Below are 21,197 nucleotides of genomic sequence, written 5' to 3' on the forward strand. Positions count from 1 at the left end.
TCACAGGGGTAAAATTTTTTGGGCGTATGGAAAGGCCTTGTCCATATACACATGCATACCAAATATGAAGGTTATATCTCAAGGGACATAGAAGTTATGAGCATTTTTCGAAACCTAAACGCAGATTTCGAAACCTAATTGCGGACCCTAACTTCAAGGTCAAGGTCACAGGGGTAAAAATTTGTGTGCGTATGGAAAGGCCTTGTCCATATACACATGCATACCAAATATGAAGGTTATATCTCAAGGGACATAGAAGTTATGAGCATTTTTCGAAACCTAAACACAAAGTGTGACGGAAAGACGGATGGACAGACGGACAGACAGACGGACGGACAAACAGACGGACAGACAGACGGACAGACAGACAAACATTCGGATCACTATATGCCCCCTTTTCTTCGAAAGGGGGCATAAAAACAACTCTTTTGTTATAACATTTGATAATACAAAAATTAAAACTGGACTGACAGTAGAATAAACTAAAACCTCACATTTGTTTGCATAGCCAAATAACATTCACAGAGCTGACCATAATCCGTATTAAGGGTAAACATAAACATTAATTCGATTGAGATCAAAACTCGAATGACAAACATTCTCAGAGGGCATTGACAGAATACCAATTTAAGAGATTCAAAATGTTTTTAGTTGTAGGGTGACTGTCATATCTCAGGACTTCATAATCAACTGTTGTTATAAATGTGTGTTTTTAAAAATAATTTGCAGATGCAGGAGCATTTGCTTTACTTGTGGGGCCTCCTTCCTAACATTGGTGTCTTTCTGTATGACTGTCACCAACAACTCGTTAAAGTTTCTCTAAATATATTTCATCAACACCATCTTTCATAATTATGCAATATTTTGCTTTTAAATGCTTTGATGATACATCACATTTCTCAAATGGATATTAATATAAATTAATCTAAAACCTTAAACATAATATACATAAAAATTGTGATAGTTATGTCAATAGTCAAATAATTTCAATACAATTATAATCATCAGCATTCTTAGGCCTTTCAATCCATTTCATGATTTGTTGTTTCAGTTAAATGTATACCTTTCAGTGTTTGTTTTCACCATTTTGGGAACAGGGCCGGGTCTTTGGATTGGTAAAAATCGCAGCGTTTTGACCAAATTAGTGTTCTTGTTTTTTAGCTAACAAAGGTTTCAAAAATGAGAATAAGTGTTTTAAATATTAAATAATTTAATAAAGTGTTACTTGTAGAGCTAGGAGGGACATTTAATCAAGAACTAAAAAAATCTAAAGATCTACAAACAAAAAATGTTTTTTTTTTAAAACCTTCCATTGTGAATTGTTAGGTCACATTTCGGAAAAAAACATACTTTTTCCATCGGGAATGGAGCCGGATACCGGCCCTGATTTTTAGCAAAAAAAAAACCACTGCCTTTTAAATGAGTAGAATAAGAGCATACCAAAGCATAATTGCCCAGATGGTATCAGTGTAATGATCAAAGCGCCTACTTTCTACCCCTGAGGAGTGTTTTTTTTATAACTTTAATCATGAGACTATGAACAAACCTCTGTGTTAATAATGGGACCAGACATTCCAAGACCAACTGAGCGGGGCTTGTTGCTACTGCGTGGACGAGATTGCAATGACCTTGTGGGAAGTTGGTCCTCTTCCTCCTCAAGGGACATCACTCCAGCCTTGCCATCTCCTAAGATTGTTTCCCCTTCCACACTGTCTTCTATCACAAGGTCATTGTTCCCTTTTGTTTTAACTACACAAAGTTATTCAAGATACGTATTAAAATTTTTAACTGTATTTAGGTAATGAACTTGTCTAACCTAAATGATCAGCATAATAGTAGCAATACTAACGAAACTCCTTTAAATTGATACGAAAAGTTATTTGTAACATGAAAAAAGTTCTTGTTTTTAAACTTGAAAACTTTTAACCAAAAGCAATACAATACAGTACATGTCATAATATTAACAAGAGCACCGCATAACGGGTGCCACGCTCTGCTGCTAAAGCTTGTCAGATTATTTTTTTTTAGAGGTCACAGTGACCTTGACCTTTGACCTAGTGACCCAACAAGAGATGTGTTTGTCAGAAACAAAATGCCCCTACTGCACCACTTTGAAATAAAATTTCTATTTATCATTTGGCAGGTATAGACATCTCCCTTTAAAGCTTTATTACTTCCCTTGGATTTTGTCCAATCCAACCGGGGGGGGGGGGGGGTGGGTGGGGTGGGGGGGTCTGTAGACAGTCAAAAATGACCAAGTCAGACATCACTGACAACCAAGGCCTGTGGTTTATCAAAGAGATCATAGCCAGAGTTCATCATGTATGTATGGACATTGTCCACTGGTATTTAATGAAAATAAGCATTCACAAATTAGAACAGGTAAGAAATGATAATTATTTCAAGAGATGTGTTCGTCAGAAACACAATGCCCCCTATTACGCCGCTTTGAAATAAAATTGCTATTTATCATTTGGCAGGTATAGAAATCATCTCCCTTTAAAGCTTATTACTTCCTTGAATTATGCCCAATCCAACTAGAGGGAGGGGGGGGGGGGGGAAGGGAGAGGGTCTCACAGTCAATTATGACCATGTCAGACATCACTGACAACCAAGGCCTGTGGTTTAAAAGAGATCATAGCTAGAGTTGATCATGTGTCCACAGGTATGTAATGAACATCAAAGAAATTATGATATCATTTTTAAAAAACTTTGAAAAAATCAATCATTTGAGTTATAAATAATCAAAATAATAAATCTGTACAGTAACTGTGAAAAAAACTTCAATTCTTGGTAAGGAAATATATAATATGAGATTTACAATTATATAAATTATTTCCCTTGAAAATAATTGTCTCTAACAAATCTCTATTTTTAGTAGCAAATAATTAAAAGCCACTACCATGACTGTGATTGACCACTCGAAATGTGCAGCTCCATTAGATACACATGCATGCCAAATATATAAAGTGGCTATGTTCAATATTGAATAATTTTCTCCCTTTTTAAAGCTTATTACTTCCCTTAAATTTGTATTTTTTACCGTAGACCGTAAAGGATGACCTTGATCTTTTACCACAATGTGTTTGTCAGAAACACAATGCCTCCTACTGCGCAGCTTTGATTTATTTAACAAAAATATACACGTGGGCAGGTCAGATAACTATGTCCATTTAAAGCTTATTACTTCCCTTGACTTTGTTTTTTCGACCCTAGACCTTGAAGGATGATGTTCACCTTGAAATTTTACCACTCAAAATGTGCAGCTCCATGAGATACACATGCATGCCAAATATCAAGGTGCTATCTTCAATATTTAAAAAGTTATGGCCAATGTTAAGGTTTTAGCACGACGCCTACGGCGCACTGCGGACGTCGGACAACGAGCTGGCTGTGACAATAGCTCGGGTTTTCTCCGAAAACAGCCTCGCTAAAAATCAACACTTAAATATTATTTTAACAAAATCAAAACAATTACATGTACAGTGATGTACAATGAAAGCAAACAATCTGGTCAAAACCGGATTGTGAATGTCAGATTAAAGTGGCTGAAAAATGGGTAATATACCACATGTACTAAAGTGGGTGAAAAATTGGTAAAATACCACATGTACTGAAAACTGTTTAACGGTGTTAATGTATCTTTATCACTACGCCACAATTGTCTATGTAAACAAAAAAAATCGGTGCAAAATGTCAGCAAGTGGCTCACCAGCGAAGAAAAATTTTAAAGCAAAAAAAGGGGTAATTTCAGACGAAAATTGTCTTAATTTTGCTCAGGAAATAGCCCTAAAATGCACCACAGACGATCTAGTACCCCCCTAGATTTGGCGACTAAGTTTTTTTCCTTAGCCCCAACCTAGCGTAACGTGATATATTGGAGTTGCAGTGTAACCAGTACATACATTTACAAACAACAGTCAAACTTAATGTGAACTTTTTACACTTACAAAAGGTATTTGATGTGATCTTTTCAAAACCAACCTAAGAGCAGTAATATCCCAACCCCACATTACCTTTGTTCTCTGGTTTCTTTGCAAAACTTGGGGCTGCAGGTTTAGGTTTTAACCTCTGTGAAGGGTAAGAGAAATTTGGGTCTGGCTTCAGCAGGTCATCCTCGTCTGTCTGTTGTACCATAGGAAATCCATCAAATCTGGAATCAGTGTCCTCCTGAAATACAGACATTGCTAGTAAGTGTCAGAATGACTGAACAAGCTTGCTGATTATATTATGTTTATGCTAAGATTATGCTAAGTTAACTTCACTTTGAACTTAATGGCTGCATTGATTAAAAAATGTCTCTTTGAACTTTGAAATGTAATACTTCTATAAGTAAATAAACAAGAGGGCCATTAGGCCCTAAGGCGCTCACCTGAAAGCCAAAGGAACTAGACTATTCTGAAAAAAATGCAAGCTGATTCATGAAGATTATTTTGGACCAAAAAAGTGACTTTTAACATGTTTTTTTTATATTTGACCTTGTGACCTAGTTTTTGAGCTCATATGACCCAGCTTCAATCTCTGGCAAAATTTCATTGGGACAAATGTTCTGACCAAGTTTCATGAAGTTTGGCCAATAAATGTGGCTAATATAGAGTCAACAAGTTTTCACTAAAGCCATATAAGGACAACTGCCCCCCCCCCCTGGCGGCCATGTTTTTCAACAAACCATAACCATTTTCAAACTCACTCAAGCTATTGTTAAAACAAATTTGCAGATCAAGTTTCATAAAGATTGGATAATAAATGTGACTTCTAGAGTGTTAACAAGGTTTTGTAGTAAATAACCATTTAAGGAAAAATGCCACGCCTCCTTGCGGCCATGTTTTTTTTACTGATCTCAACCATTTCGAACTTAGCCCAGATATTATTAGTTCAAATATTCTGACCAAGTTTCATGAGCATTGGACCACAAATGTGACTTCTAGAGTGTTAACAAGGTTTTACCATACAGTAAAGCCATTTAAGGAAAACTTCCCCGCCCCATGGCGTCCATGTTTTTCATTCAACTGGAACCATTTTCGAACTCGTCCAAGATATTATTGGGACACATGTTTTGACCAAGTTTCATGAAGATTGGACTAAAAATGTGACTTCTAGAGTGTTAAATGGTTTTACTATAGCCATATAAGGAAAACTGCCACGCCCCCTGGCGGCCATGTTTTTCAACCAACCGGTACCATTTTCGAACTCGTCTAAGATATTATTGGCACACATGTTCTGACAAAGTTTCATGAAGATTGGACTAAAAATGTGACTTCTAGAGTGTTAACAAGGTTTTACTATAGCCATATAAGGAAAACTGCCACGCCCCCTGGCGGCCATGTTTTTCAACCAACCGGAATCATTTTCGAACTCGTCCAAGATATTATTGGGACACATGTTCTGACAAAGATTAAATGAAGATGGGACAATATATGTGACTTCTAGAGTGTTAACAAGGTTTGCTATATATAAAACTGCCACGCCCCCTGACGGCCATGTTTTTCAATCAACCGGAACCATTTTCGAACTCGTCCAAGATATTATTGGGACACATGTTCTGAGTAAGTTTCATGAAGATTGAACAATAAATGTGGCCTCTAGAGTGTTAACAAGGTAAATGTTGACGACGCACTACGCACAATGCACGACGGACAAAAGGCGATCACAATAGCTCATCATGAGAACGTTGTGCTCAGGTGAGCTAATAGATAGATAGATAAATAGATAGATAGATAGATAGATAGATAGATAGATAGATAGATAGATAGATAGATAGATAGATAGATAGATAGATAGAGAGAGAGATAGATAGATAGACGGACGGATGGACAGACAGATAGATAAATAGATAGATAGATCAACAAGAGCACCGCATAGTGGATGCCAACGCTCGACTGTATGCGAGTTTTGAATAAATGAATAAATGAAAGTAAATGAATTACCCTGGGTCACAGTGACCTCAACCTTTGACCTAGTGACCCAAAAATGGGTGTGGCATGAAGAACCCATCAAGGTCCATCTACATAGGAAGTTTCAAAGTTGAAGGACTGTGGAAGCACTTTGATTTTAGAGCCTATGTTAAAGTTTTATATTAGAGGTCACAGTGCAGGGGTCGACAAAATTGTTTTCAGCAACTTGCCCTGCAGGGCGAGTAGCTAAGAATTTCACTTGCCCTGCCAAAACATGTACTTGCCCAGGGCCAAAAAACCTTTTTTTGAAGAAGCCGAATATCCAACCAAAGTAACCACTTTTTTCCCCTAATTTGACCAAGATTTTCCCAAATACTGGAAAAAATCCCCACCATAAATAATATCTAAACTTTGTATAAAAATGAGAATTGTTCACTTGTCGAGCCTTCTATAAGTCTGGAAAAACCAAGAGCCATAAAAAGTAGTGCTGCAACAATATACCGGTATATCGGTATATATCGCAATACGCAATACGCATATTGTATTGCGATACGATTTTCGTCATACCGGTACGAAAATTTTACAAACATGCATCTACATTTCGTTCAGAAAAGCCATCCAAAATAATGATATCAAGGTAAACAAAACAAAGCGGTATTTTGTAAAAATAAATTGTTATGTAAAAATGGCATTCTAAAAAGTCTATTATACAGAGTAGCGTTGTTACATGGGAGCATTCATTCTATGCTTTAAAACGAATTATCGTTGAATTAATTACGCACAACTAAATGTTTCGTTCGATTCTGAAACGAGCATTATAAAATTTGTAATCCGAATTCCAGAAACACTCTTCCGAAATGTAATGCTAAAGCAACAATAAAAAAAGTGCTGTATTCTTTTTCTCAATAAAAAGCGCACGAAAATTATACAGACATGTAGAACGTCGCGTGGAAAGTGTGGGTGTATTTGTGTTGTATAAAACGGGAACATCACGTCAGGCGATTTACGCGTGTTCAGTGGGAAAATAAACGCCCGATTGGAAGTTATTTCATCACATCTTTAAATAGTAACAAATGCCAAAATGTATTTCATATTTAAGAAAATTGGCGAATGGTAGTGTTTTGTGTTATTCTTGAGCATTTTTATAGTAAACATTTACCAGAATTTGCTTTAAAACTGGAATAAACGGGATTATCGGGTAATTGGCGAGTTATAATTCTGGTACAAGTAAGCAATATATTGCAATATATTGCAATATGGGTTTTTGAACTGACAATATATCGCAATACGCTTTTTGGCGTATTGTTGCAGCACTAATAAAAAGTCTCCTAGCGGGTATTCGTATGGTTTTAATATGCCTTTCATTACCTTCCGTATTAATCTCCTAGAGGGGTATGCGTATTGATTGAATTAGTTGTCAATGTTGTGCTTACCTCGCGAATCATGACGTAATTTTAGTCATTTGTGACCAATCGGCAAATAAAGGAATGAGCCGAGTTCAAAAACTATAAATAGATTACATTAAAAGGCTATTACGACATAAAATATTTCCAGTCATGTGGATATTTTTGAAATAATATTGTATCAACTAAGAAATACCGGGTAAGTTATTCCTTTTTGAGATTACGGCGTCTGTTTTCATGCGTTTGATTTATAGCTCTTATTTTTACAGCTTGCTTTATTTTTATGACAAACATAATTCATACAGTGGAGAAATCAACATCCGGTTAATTTAAAATCGCCGATTAAACATTGTTTTGTTGGTAAAGATGTGTTAAAATTATTCAATTTTGATAAGAATTAGAATTTTAAGAATGGATTTATACTTGCCTGACTGAAATATACATAAGGATATTATTCCCGTATTAATATCAACAATCCGCTAAAAATAGAACCCACGTGATCTAAACCATTATCACGTGGTTAAAAACCTCCTTTATATACCATGTGTAAACCCCATTCGTCAGTTTTATTACGCCAACATCAAAACGTCACCCAAAATACATGGGGAGGAGGGACGTCCTCAGTCAGGCAAGTATAAATCCATTCTTAAAATTCTAATTCTTATCAAAATTGAATAATTTTACTTCATGATTTATACTTGCCTGACTGAAATATACATAAGGATCGATTTCAAAGCAGTACATACCCTATGGTTGAGGATGTGTTTTCGGAATTCTTCACTTCTTGTGATATTTCCTTATATAGATTTCCTCATCTATGTAATACATCTGTGAATCTGTCCCACCGTAATTGATGCTTTCTTATAGAATTACATCTATATACAATGTCCAATGATATTACCTATATCATATTCCTTAACACCTTACATATCATCTTATAAAGTCACTATCCCAACATTTTATTTCAAATTCAATCCGTCGGAAATAAACTTTTTTTTTTTTTTTTTCAAATTATTATCAATGATATCTCACAAAAGTCAACCTCATTTCAATACTACAGTTTCAACATCTCTGTAATAAAATTTTGTAAATGTGCTCTCGCGTGACCAATCTGCTGCCTGCAAAATGGACTCCATAGATGCACCATTAAATAAAGCCCATGATGGACCAATCGACCTAGTAGAGTGTGCTTTCACTTTCTTGGTGTTATCATCATAAGCTGTTTGAATCACCTTTACCAGCCAAGAACTAATAGTTTGTTTAGAGACTTTGTTATGTGGTTTAATATAACTTATGAAATGAGCATTTTCATCAACATCTCCTTTAATTCTAAAAGGTTCAGTCTTTTTTAAATACCAAGTAATAGCTCGTTTGGGATCTAGTAACTTGTTCTCCTTATAACATGGAACAAAAATCTTCCCTGATATGTGGTTAGGCCGGTCAGTCTTACTTAGACCTTGTCTCAAAAAGGTGACCCCTTGGCTCTGAACTGATACATATTTTTCCCCCAGCTTCAATGCTTGTATGTCTCCAACTCTCCTGAACGTCGTGATGGCTGTAAGAAAAACCGTTTTAAGAGTAACATATTTTAAGGATGTTTTAGATAACGGTTCAAACGGGTATTTCTGTAAAGCAGTAAGTACAACCCTTAAATCCCATTCTGGAACCAGGCTAGTCACTGGTGGTCTCTTATTAAAAACCCCTTTCAGAATCCTTACAATATGTGGGTGTTGACCTACTGGTTTGTCACTAATTGGCGGCAAGATCGCTGACAACATAGATCTATAACCAGAAATAGTTCGATTTTGCAAACCCTCATGGAATAAATCAGCTAAAATATCAGCACATTGAGCTATAGTTGCTGAAAATACATAAATTTCCCGTGTAACACACCAGCTACGGAACTTTTTGAATTTTGAATTATAGTCTTGCTGTGTGCCTGAAAGCCAGCTTTATTTGAGTAAAAATCTAGTTCTCTTTGAAAAACCTTCTGTTGATAAGTGTTTGTCGATAGCAACCATGCCGCTAATTGGAACACTTTTGGGTTTGGGTGTAGAATCTGAGACTGAGGTTGGCTCAACAGATTGTCTACTACTGGTAATACAATCGGATTTGCTATTGACAACTGTAATAGTTCCGGGTACCAGTGGCGTCTGGGCCAAATTGGGGCAATCAGTATGATTGTGCATTGAAATTGTTTCATGTACTGTAAGACTCGGGAAACCAGGCAAATCGGAGGAAATGCATATGCAAACATTCTGTCCCATGAAATTGTCAATGCATCCGATGCTAGAGCTGCAGGGTGTGGAATCCACGTGCAAAAAATTAGAGCTTGTTTGTTCAGATACGATGCAAATAAATCTATCATTGGAAATCCCCACTTGTGAAATATACTTTCCACTATTGACCTGTTCAGCGTCCACTCTGTTGGACGAATACGAATCCTTGACAACTGATCGGGCAGAACATTGAGTCGACCTACAATATGTGCAGCTTTTAACCAAATTTTCTCTTTGATTGCCAGTTGCCAAATTTTCCATGGCTGCATGCAAAGGTATGATGAGCGTGTCCCCCCTTGTTTGTTCAGGTACTGGACAACAGTTGTATTGTCAGACCGGACTAAAACAGATTGATTCTTTATTAAAGGAAGAAAATGAAGTAGTGCTCTGTAAACTGCTTCCATTTCCAGACAATTTATATGTAATTTCCTGTCTTGCAGAGACCAGGTTCCCTGAACTATTTTGTTCCAAAGACCTGCCCCCCATGCAACCATGCTTGCATCTGTCTGTAGTGTTACATTGGTTAATGGCTGTTGAAAATGTTTGCCCTGTGAAATGTTTTCTGTAACTAACCACCATTTTAGATGTATGAGCAAATGTGAATGTATTGGTATCTTGTATGACATATCCCTGGAACTTGGTTTCCAAAAATGTAACAGATATAATTGGATAGGTCTCATGTGTAATCGAGCAAACTGCACTATCTCCACACAGGATGCTAGAAGTCCTAAAAGATGTAAAAACTCGCTGGCCATTGCCCATTTCTGAAGCATAATTTTCTTTACTGCCAAGGCAATTTTGTCTATTCGCTCCTGATTTGACCGCACAAACCCGTCTTTTAAATGGAACTGACCCCCAATGTAGGTTATGATCTGAGTAGGTATTAAGTGAGACTTTTTTAGATTGATAATGAAGCCTAGGTCTATCAATAGATGTAAAAGTTTCTCTCGATCTTGAAGAAGACCTTCTCTGGTCGCATTCAAACCCAACCAATCGTCTAGGTAGGTGAAGGTAAGCGTCTGCCAGATCGAGAGAAAAAGCATAATCCCCTATTTGTACCAGACTGAGAACCGTTTTCATTGAATCCATTTTGAAATGTTGAGTCCGAAGATAAATGTTTAGGGGTTTCAGATTTATAACTGGTCTCATTCCGCCAGTTTTGTTTGGGACCAAGAAAAATGTGCTGTAGAAACCTTGATTGAAATTCTGATTTACCTTTTCTATAGCTTGTTTTTGTAATAAGGTGTCTACCTCTTGTAACAGAATTGACATATTTTCTTGTGACAATTTTTTTTTTTATGCCGTTGAAAAGAGGAATGGTCTCGAACTCTAACTTGTAACCTTCTCGAATCAGAGATAACACCCACTGATCTTGTGTTATTTTGGTCCAATTTTGAATGAAAAATCTGAGTCGACCCCCAACAGGTATCTCCGGATTTTTCATAAGGCAGTCAATTTTTTTATTTGTTTCGAAAAGAATCACTTACCGTGGCAGACTTAGCAGTGCTGCTCTTCGGAAACCTGGTGTACTTTGCAGAAGCTGACGCATGAAACTGCGGTCTCACCGTCCCCACATTGTATGGCTGATGATATGGTCTGTATGGTTGTAGTCTAGTCTCTGTAAACCTTGTACGCTTCCAAGGTTGATCGACTGGAGCACTGTTTTTGCGTTTAGGTTTCCTGTCTACCTCTGGCAAGAGATCTGATATTTGTTTATTCATTTCAACACGTTCTTTCAGTTTTTGTTCGAGTCCTGAACCACAAATACCCTCATGAGTCAAGGGTAGATTCCATATATGATTGCGCACCTCTCTGGAATCATTCAAACCACAATCTGCCATTGCAGCTTTCCTTCTTTCCTTCTCAAAACGTTTTATCAACAGGTTCAAGATAATATTGTCCAAACTAGGTACATACAGAAATTCTTCTGCTTCTGCTGACACTGGAAACACAGATCGATAAGTGTCCTTGAATGCAGAAATCTTTGTAGGTTTTTCAGCTCTCCATGTCTCACTGAGTACATCACGCTGAGCTTTGTCTAAAATTATGCCTGTATCACCCTTGTCTGGTCTAGTGACGGCATCTTGACCAAACATGTCACGCAAAAGATCTCGTGTTTTACTAGAATATTTCATGAACCATTCATCAGAGTCACTGTCCTGACAATGGTCACCAATCAATGAATGTGAATTGCTATGGTCAGAGTCATCATCACCCAAAAGCTGAGACTTCTCTCGCTGACCTGGTTGTATGGATAGCGTGTCATCCTCATCCCACTCGAGAGATTTGCTATTTCCAACAGTGTCACCACCGGTCGTCCCGGTCACTGTGTGAAATACGGCCGTGTCCATGCCGGTCGACTGTGGTCTCTGCCTAGCCAAGCTAGCAGTGTCCATAAGATTCATAAGAACGGTCTAATTTCGAATCAACATTCGAAAACAGTTTGTCAAGTTCACTTACATTACGTCGTAAATTGTCAAAATCTGCTTGACTCGCCCGTGGTGTACGTCTTTTTGATTTTGAAGAGGTCGAAATTGACCGGCCACTCTTGACCGAAATGACGTCTTCATTTTCCTCGCCCGAAAGTGAATCATTATTTAAAGAAAGTGCTGCATTAGCCATAATCACGCAAACACTCACCAAAATACGATACAAATCCAAATAAAATATTCTTAAACACAATAAACTCAATAAACTGGACAAAAATATCCAAAACGATGCAGAAAGTTGATACATGTGATTTGTTTGTCGCCGGAAATAAAACTGACAAATGGGGTTTACACATGGTATATAAAGGAGGTTTTTAACCACGTGATAATGGTTTAGATCACATGGGTTCTATTTTTAGCAGATTGTTGATATTAATACGGGAATAATATCCTTATGTATATTTCAGTCAGGCAAGTATAAATCATGAAGTAAAACTTGAAATTTTAATCTTTTCGAACAGAAATGCCACTCTACGCTGCATGACGAGCGCTGCCAAAATATTCACTCGTCCAGAGCCGATTTCTACTCGTAATAACGAGCGGGCGAGTGGATTTGTCGAACCCTGCAGTGACCTTGACCTTTAACCTAGTGACCCAAAAATTTGTGTGGCGTGTAGAACTCATCAATGTGCATCTACATATGAAGTTTCAAAGTTGTAGGTGGAAGCACTTTGATTTTAGAGCCTATTTTTAAGTTTTATATTAGAGGTCACAGTGACCTTGACCTTTGACCTAGTGACCCAAAAATTGGTGTGGCGTGTAGAACTCATCAAGGTGCATCTACATATGAAGTTTAAAAGTTGTAGGTGGAAGCACTTTGATTTTAGAGCCAATGTTAAGGTTTTAGCACGATGCGGACAGCGGAAGAGCTGGCTATGACAATAATTCTGGTATTCTTCAAAAACAGCCGAGCTAATAAATAGACAATTAAATAAAAACTATAAGTACATTGAAAGCTTTAAAAACCCCAAAAAGTAATTTACCACAGTTGGGTACTGTGACTTAGATGAGTATGCAGACTTCAGCCCTGATCTGGGGTAGTTTGTTTCCATGGTAACAGATGGCCCCTGTTTGGTAACAACCTGTCCTAGGTCCCCATTCTTCATGCTGGAACTTGGCCTACTCATCAACAAGTGCTGAGTGATCACTTCCAGCATTGCCTTTAGGGGCTGTGATTGTTCCTGTAGTGAAATGTATTACATATGCATAAATTATGCGATTGAATAGCTCCTAAATTATCACTGGATTTAGGTATGTTTCATTTGATGCAGTATGAGATGCTCTCTTATATCCTTTAGTAAACTCAAGTCAAGTGAACCACTAATGTTTATCAAGGTCAAGACAGGGCTGTAAGGTTCACATATACTAACATATGAACATATTTAGAGTTGTTACATTAATAATGTTCAGGCTTTTTCCGCTCCATTTTGGGAATACGCCACACTGGAATTTTGGGAATATTGTGTCATGAAAAGCCCCATTTTGGGGAAAAAAATATTCGCAAAATTGGCTCAATTGGAAAAAATTATTGCATATAAATAGTGTTTCTTATATTTCAAAGAAGCTGTTAACTGGTAAATAACGACTATTTTGATAACTTATTATTAAAATTGTACAAAGTATTATGAACATGTGAGATAAGTGCAGGTTTTTTAATCTGAATTTGGGGAAAAGGCCTGGCCTTTCTTGACGTGAAAAAAATCGTGCGAAGTGCCGGATTTTGAGGAAAATAAGGAAAGCCTTAAATAATCATTAATATATTTTACAGTTTTTAAAGAAAATTCAAGGCAACAGATAATGTAATTATGCAACACTTTCTATTTTCTACACCGGATCAGGTTAACTTATATATTTTAAGGTAAAAAAAATAAAAAATAAATTGTTTTTTTTTGGGAATTGGGAATTTTTTTTTTCAATTGGGAAAAAAACAACCAGATTTGCATTGGGAATGGGGACGAATTTCGGCCCCTGGCATAGGGCGGAAAAAGCCTGATGTTCTTCATTTAAAATTAATGTCACCAATTTATTAATTTAAATGGTGGCAAATGTTTTTAAATCAAACAAGTTTTTTCGTTCCAAATTTTTTTCTGGTAACGTAAGTGCAAAGTGGTTATGACGTACATGATTAAATGTAAATTATGTACATTTGAAACAACTTTGAAAGGAACTGATATATGTTATAAGTAAGTTTTATTACATACATGCCATAATTTTTCAGACCAATTCCGGGACATTTAGTTAAATTGTCCGGGACTTTTGCCGATTTTCCGGGACATGTATAAAAATGTAGCGATATTTATAGACATATGCATTTTTGGTACGTTTTTTTTTGTTTCGCATCGTTGATTGCAAAAGTTCGAAAGCCTATCCGAAATACACTTGATCTATTAACGTCAAATTAAACATTTCTACTTCCGTTACTAGATACAAGCCACGTGTTTTCAGTGTAAGCGTTCTAAACATAGATGGTGACGTCACTGCGTTATTGTTATTAAGACCGGTGTGTAACGCGTAGTTGTTGATACGCCTTTATTCATTTATAACATGTATATAATAAAAAATACAACAATACAGTACCGATAGATCGTCAACTCAAATCAATTCACAATACATTCAACCAATCACAATAAAACAAATACAACAAAACAGTAACGTCTTTGTCGGTTAAACGTGCAAACAAACTGCTTTTAAATTTTAACTCAGCGATGTTGGACTTCAGATGTGTGAACAATTATCCTTTGCCCTTACGCAGCGGGAAATAATGACGTAGTAGATTAAAGTCAATTAACAACCACATTAAACAATGCCGCCTTTTCGGTTTGACCGCGAACGTGAGACCATCGATATGATAACACGACCCCTGTTAATTGATCGATTTTGACACGTAGCTTAGTCTGCCTATTCGGGTAGGCATTGTCATGGAGACGCTGCAGATATACACAGATTCGAGGTGCAGTTAAGCCTAAGATAAGGTACATGTATATATGGATTTTGTAAATTCCGGGACATTTGACAGATTTCCGGGATAGCTGGACAAGTTCTTCATTTCCGGGACTGTCCCGGACAATCCGGGACGTATGGCATGTATGTTTATTACTTCTTTTTCCCAACAATAAGTTACAAAAAATATAATTTGCTGTATTTGAAAAGTACGAAATTCTTGTAGCAAAATTCGTTACAAATGAAAAATTGTTTAAATATATCTACCTTTATATTATGTACTTTTTCATCAATTTGCGCTAGTAAATCAAAATGTAGGATTTGACAATGTATATTTGAAATATATTGTTAATATCTATTTTACTCAAGCACTATTAAATTCCATATATATGTACTTATTGCTGTTCTTTAAATCTGATTACTTTAAAAATACTTAAAATACAATAGCATACCTTTACATATTTTGAAATTGGACAAGTACGTAAAAATAGTTCAAATGTAAACCTATGTGCTATAATTACTAGATTATATTTTTCGACATTGCACATTGTCAACATGTGTTGAATTCAAGTATTGAACTGCTATGCAATTTAAAGTAACCATGTCAAATATAGATGGAGGTCAGAAATCACCTTGTTTTTCTTCATTATTTTTTCAATGTGAAGCTCTTTAACCAGCTGTTGCCGGTTGCTGATACTGTCAGCATCACGTGGCAGCTCTTCATCCAACACTTGTAGTGTTGTTTTCAGACCCTTAAAAACAAGGAATGTCTGGTTTAAATAATACTTTTATAATATACATAGTCATAGTCCCTACCTGATTCAGTTTAAGGAAGTTCTGTTCTTTTAACTAAAACAACCTACTTTGCCTAAATAAGGTCAACTCTAGAATATAGCTATATTGTCTAGGATCTATACCTTCAAAAAGACATAGACAAAGTTGAAAAGATCCAAAAACAATTGGCAAGATTCACCACCAAAACACAAGGCTTAGTGACAATATGCTGTAACGTATGAAGATACCACCTCAACAGGAAAGAAGAAAGGCCAATTAATAGACTGATCTTCTTTTATAAGTTGGTTGAGGGGCTTGTGCCAGCCCTGCCTAGAAAAGACTTGCCGCCCTTTGTCAGCAATTTAAACATTAGAGTTACCTTTAAGAATTTTTCAGACTATGACACATATAACATTGCTGACAAATACTTGATTTGAAACTCTAAATGTTTCATACCAACCCAGTGCATAACTCCACCATATAACGTATATAATTATAAGAAATCTGTTTTCCCTAAGACATATCATCTGAAAGCAAGTGTAGTGCTCACAGACACAGTTGACAGTTTCAGGTCAACTATTCTACAGTGGGACTAAACACCCTCTCTACCGTTGCGCCTATGCCCAAAGGCCCTGCAACGTATCTATCCGGATCCAGAACTTGGAGCTCAATTCGTTCCGAATCCAAAACTTGGAGCTCAATTCGTTAACTTGTAAGGCAATCAAGGCTTCAAACATTGTTTCCACAATGTTTTAAGTCAGCATACATATATAATGACAGCTTACCTTTCGGCTTAGGTATTCCCTAACAAGGGAAGCCGTAATGCTTTCTGCAATCTCGTTTGTCATGCTGCAACACTGACAAAGTGAAATAATTCGCAGTTCTCAAAAAAATTACATGGAGGTCGCCATTTTGTAACATTCCGATGGAGATAACGCGAGAGCGAGATTTTGAAGAAAACATATTTATAATCATTTTGAAACGATTCTACTGTAGTTGAATAATATTAAGAAAAAAGTGAATGTTTATTTCCGTACGATATGCTTTCTAAGAATACCGTTTTCACTTGCGAAATTTTCAATATTAATGATTATCAAAGTGGGCCATTGTCGATATTTTTAACGATCTCGCGAACGCTGAAGTCGCACCTCGATTTACTCTTTCGGGTTTTTATGATTTGTATTTGTCAGAATTGTTTCTTCGTGTGCCTTCATTTATAACGATTCATAATTTTACAAGTAACATAATGTCATATACACAATTATATCAGCTAGTTAAGAGAAGCTGTTAAGAGTTGGCCATTTCAATACGAAGGCACGCGATATGCGTCATTATTTTTATTTGCTGACGATTCTCTAAAATAAATACAATACATTTATAATATATACAGTCAAACATACCAAATTATTAACATAGTATTTAAATAAATAATTCAAACGATTGCGCGTATGTAATAATAATGATAATACATACAGAAATACATATACAATATAAGTACCAACAATATATTTACCGATATTAATTCTTCCATACACAAAATGCCACACTCTTAAAACAATTTAAACGTAACAGATTTACGCGCCAACGTTATGATTAAATTTCCCGAACGGCGTTAACAGAAACATAAGAGCGTAGGTTCTTATACTCCCCACAATGAAATGGGAGGCGGAAAACTACAACGGGCGAGGCATGGTCAGGGGTGATGACCCCAAAAAAGGATTAGGGTAAGGGTTAGGATTAGGGGTCGGGTTAGGGTTAGGGTTGGGTTTAGGCTAACCCAAACCCTAACCCGACCCCTAACACTAACCCAAACCCTAACCCTAACCCTCTACCCCCCCCCCCCCCCCTTGCGCAATACCATACCATGCCTCGCCCGTTGTAGTTTTCCGCCTTCCCAATGAACTATCTCAGTATTTCATCACATATCATGCATAGTGAACTGTAATCTTTTAAACAAGAGACATCTTAATGTCAATTAAATATTCAATTAGCCATACTAATTGAAACACATATATATACATTCTGCATAAAGCAGATAAGCATTACTCACTATGACACTGACAAGGTAAACAATATTTTACCAGGGGAAACCCAAAACAGTCATGCGTACGATAAGTCAATTAAACTTAAGTCTGAAAATAATTTCAGTAAGTTAATATACTTATCATTAAAAAAAATCATAATATGTGATAAGAATAAGTACAAACATATGCAATAATAGGTAATTTCATTCACAACGAAATAAGTTTGCTAGCATTCTCTCCTTTCTTTTCACCATTAATAATCTGAATAAAGAACATAGTTATATGTTACATCATTAACTATAATTATCATGTATGAAATCATCACATATGCACATATAACATTCATACCGCATCATTAAAAACTGGACAGGTGAGTATTATATACTTAAAGTTATTATTAATGATACACATTGACTCATTAATGCATATTTTATGTCAATTGTAACAAATGCATAACAAACATAACTGTGACAAACAATTCCATCATCGTTGAAAGAAATTACATCGACACTCTATATCAGATGATAAAATAAAAAAAGTCTTTAATTGTATATAACGATTCACTCAATTTTAAAGTGACTTATACAAGTATTATCAATTTAATGTGATAATGTTAAAATTGTTATACAATTTACATAAATTACATGAAATACATAACCTTTAAACTAAAAATTAGTCAGGGTTCAATAACCGCGAGTCATACGTCATTCAAATAATACATTCATAAGAACCCTAGTTCAGGATTGTAAAATTCTATGGAGCCCTAGATCGCAGTCTCTAACAAGCACAGTTTAGTAATAGGTTTCACTGATTGGGAACCCCGAGTCCGAACTACACAGCTACGCACGTGCCCATCCCTTCCAGGAATGACCTTGACAACCCGTCCCAGAGACAAGTGTCCCCTCCGTACGTTGTCTTCGGCGCTGTACTTCTCCTCCCTGTATCTATCTTTTCTCTCCACACTTCTGCTTTTACTCCTACTGTATAAGCGATCTTTTCTTTTCTTCTTCTTTCTTTCGCGTGCCATTGACATTGACCTTGAACGACTTCTACTGAGGGACTTTTTCTTCTTTTTTCTTTTAGTTGATCTGCTCCTACTGCGACTGTCCCTGGCTTTGTGTTTGCTATCCATGGTCTTTTCTATGGTCATTAATGCCTTCTTTCGTTTCAGATCCATCGCGACTTTCTGCCGAATATCCGGCTCAGGCGATATCCGGCGTGGCTCTGGGTCGATAGAGACCGCCGGCAAGGTGTGCACACCGGAAGGTCCATGGTCGTCTGATGGCAAGTGGGTCCGCGTCGGTCTGTACTTGTTGGTTGACGCGTTGGTCCCGTCGCTAAATTCGGAACCGGTGAATTTCTCTCTACGTTTTCGGTCCTCCTCTTGCGTACTACGACCCGCCACACCTTGAAGTTGACCTTGTTTTCTATCCCTTTCCTCCAACGTTTTAGTGTTGTCGGCGCCGGTGGCCTGTGCCGGCTTGACGACTACCCGCTCCCCATGCCTCTCTGCGCCACGACCCATCGGTTTCGATGTTTCTACGGCCGGTGGCAACGTACGCTCCACCTTATGTTCTTTAGGCCGCATAGTAGGCGCCGGTGTCGGGTTCGGCTTTTGGCGCTCAGGAGTCGGCTTTCGGTCGCTGGCTCCCGGTGCGTCCTCCTTACTTATGAGATTGTTCACTTTGGGTAGAGGCACTTCCGTCGGTGGTTGCTCTTTAGACGGCGCCGACGTTACTGTTCTGTCGTCCACGTGCGATACGCTGATGTCGCTAGTAGAATTTACCGCTAGTGCTGAGTTGTTGTGCGTAGACTGCTGTGTCGACCGTAAGTCACGCTGGCCATGGTCCTCGGATGTAGACGCTTTTGCATTCGGGTTCGTCACACTCGTGTGCGTAACACTCGTGCGCGCAAATAAGTCCGAAACACCTACACTTCCGGTCGATGAAACGCCCGCCCGTCCACCGTCCACGTGCACATCAGGCCCCGGATACTCGGTTGCAGATCTCGGTGCCAGATTGGAAACGTTAATCGCGGCACGGTCCTCATCATCGGTCTTAGTCCCGGACTTGTCGCAGTCTGCCTCCCTCCACACGGATTCCTCTAGGACCGCTTCCTCCAGCTCGCACTGCGTGTCAAACATCTGTTTCTTCAATTTGAGCTCCTTGCTTGCTAACTCAAATTCATGCCCCTCCTTCATTTTCTTGAGCTTATGCTCGAGTACTAAGCGTTTAGCCTTCGCGTTCCGGAGTTCCGATATGGCTGACCCTGACGACGCCGAACTTATCCGGCTTGCCACGGAACACGCGTCATCCTCTTCCGGTGTTTTCTTGTCAATTGCTGTCCACTGGGAAAACCGCTCCCGGAATTCAACAAAGTTCTGTAGGCAATATTCATACGTCAGTTCCAAATTTTCAGCCACATCCGGCACTGAGCACAAATCTAAACATTGGAGATGAGCATTTTTGAACTGTTCAAATCTCTCGTAAAGTTTCTGGAATAAAACTTTCACTTGATATATGTTATCACGCGACATCATGTTTTTCTCAAGTTCATTGTATAATTTCGTCATCAACGCCTTTTGCGTCGACCGTTTCCTTTTGCTGTCTACAAAGTCCATTGTGGTTTCTGTTTCTTCCATGTTGCACGGACAATTATCGAGAATTGTTAAGAGTTGGCCATTTCAATACGAAGGCACGAGATATGCGTCATTATTTTTATTTGCTGACGATTCTCTAAAATAAATACAATACATTTATAATATATACAGTCAAACATACCAAATTATTAACATAGTTTTTAAATAAATAATTCAAACGATTGCGCGTATGTAATAATAATGATAATACATACAGAAATACATATACAATATAAGTACCAACAATATATTTACCGATATTAATTCTTCCATACACAAAATGCCACATTCTTAAAACAATTTAAACTTAACAGATATTTACGTAGAATAACAATGGATAAATGACGTCGGATGCGTATATATATATATATTTCGCGCCAACGTATGACGTCGGATGCGTATATATATATATATATATATATATATATATATATATATATATATATATATATATATATTTCGCGCCAACGTTATGATTAAATTTCCCGAACGGCGTTAACAGAAACATAAGAGCGTAGGTTCTCATAGAAGCTTGTTCGTTATTTAACAACTCGCCCTATTATAAATCTTACTAGACTCACGAAAGTTAGGACAATCGCTTCTATCTCCAACAATTTGTGTTTACTGAAAGAGATCCGAACTTAGTAATGAGTAACAACAGTACTCACATATGCATCGAGTGCGGATATTAACCTCGGATCGCTTAGATGAAAATCGCGCGTGCCATGCAACCATTGAGCCAACCGCACAGCTTAG

General features: G+C 37.3%; 3 protein-coding genes across 4 annotated transcripts in view; all 3 read right to left on the bottom strand.

Annotated features, from left to right (window-relative positions):
* The window catches only part of LOC127854416 (probable ubiquitin carboxyl-terminal hydrolase MINDY-4), a 44,616-nt gene extending 27,893 nt beyond the window's left edge, over positions 1-16,723 (bottom strand). Inside the window, exons 1-5 of one of the 2 annotated variants that reach the window (XM_052389440.1) lie at positions 16,565-16,723; positions 15,638-15,757; positions 13,049-13,246; positions 4,017-4,170; positions 1,547-1,737 (exon numbers count right to left, since the gene is read on the bottom strand). In XM_052389440.1, the coding sequence (XP_052245400.1) occupies positions 1,547-1,737; positions 4,017-4,170; positions 13,049-13,246; positions 15,638-15,757; positions 16,565-16,627 (726 nt within the window). In that variant the 5' untranslated portion in view covers positions 16,628-16,723. Of the gene's footprint in view, positions 1-1,546; positions 1,750-4,016; positions 4,171-13,048; positions 13,247-15,637; positions 15,758-16,564 lie in introns of both variants that reach the window. The other variant, XM_052389439.1, reaches the window with a different exon arrangement.
* LOC127854419 (uncharacterized) lies at positions 7,773-13,026 on the bottom strand. Its single transcript, XM_052389445.1, has 2 exons — positions 11,064-13,026; positions 7,773-8,852 (listed from the first exon to the last, which is right to left on the bottom strand). The coding sequence occupies exons 1-2, from the start codon at positions 11,979-11,981 to the stop codon at positions 8,811-8,813; spliced, it is 960 nt and encodes a 319-aa protein (XP_052245405.1). The 5' UTR covers positions 11,982-13,026; the 3' UTR covers positions 7,773-8,810.
* A 361-nt stretch (positions 16,724-17,084) lies between the features above and the next one.
* Positions 17,085-20,764, bottom strand: LOC127854417 (serine/arginine repetitive matrix protein 2-like). The gene is made up of 2 exons (XM_052389442.1): positions 20,697-20,764; positions 17,085-20,538 (listed from the first exon to the last, which is right to left on the bottom strand). The coding sequence occupies exon 2, from the start codon at positions 20,442-20,444 to the stop codon at positions 18,567-18,569; it is 1,878 nt and encodes a 625-aa protein (XP_052245402.1). The 5' UTR covers positions 20,445-20,538; positions 20,697-20,764; the 3' UTR covers positions 17,085-18,566.
* Positions 20,765-21,197: the final 433 nt, after the last annotated feature.

The sequence above is a fragment of the Dreissena polymorpha genome, chromosome 13 (genome assembly GCF_020536995.1).
Source record: "Dreissena polymorpha isolate Duluth1 chromosome 13, UMN_Dpol_1.0, whole genome shotgun sequence".
Classification (NCBI taxonomy): domain Eukaryota; kingdom Metazoa; phylum Mollusca; class Bivalvia; order Myida; family Dreissenidae; genus Dreissena; species Dreissena polymorpha.

What these genes read in the sequence shown, in the direction of transcription:
- LOC127854419 (XM_052389445.1), bottom strand. Translation starts at nt 11,981, where the DNA reads ATGAATCTTATGGACACTGCTAGCTTGGCTAGGCAGAGACCACAGTCG. An exon ending in GCACTGCTAAGTCTGCCACG is followed by an intron (nt 8,853 to 11,063) that starts GTAAGTGATTCT and finishes TTTTTCTTACAG; the next exon opens with CCATCACGACGTTCAGGAGA.
- LOC127854417 (XM_052389442.1), bottom strand. Translation starts at nt 20,444, where the DNA reads ATGGAAGAAACAGAAACCACAATGGACTTTGTAGACAGCAAAAGGAAA.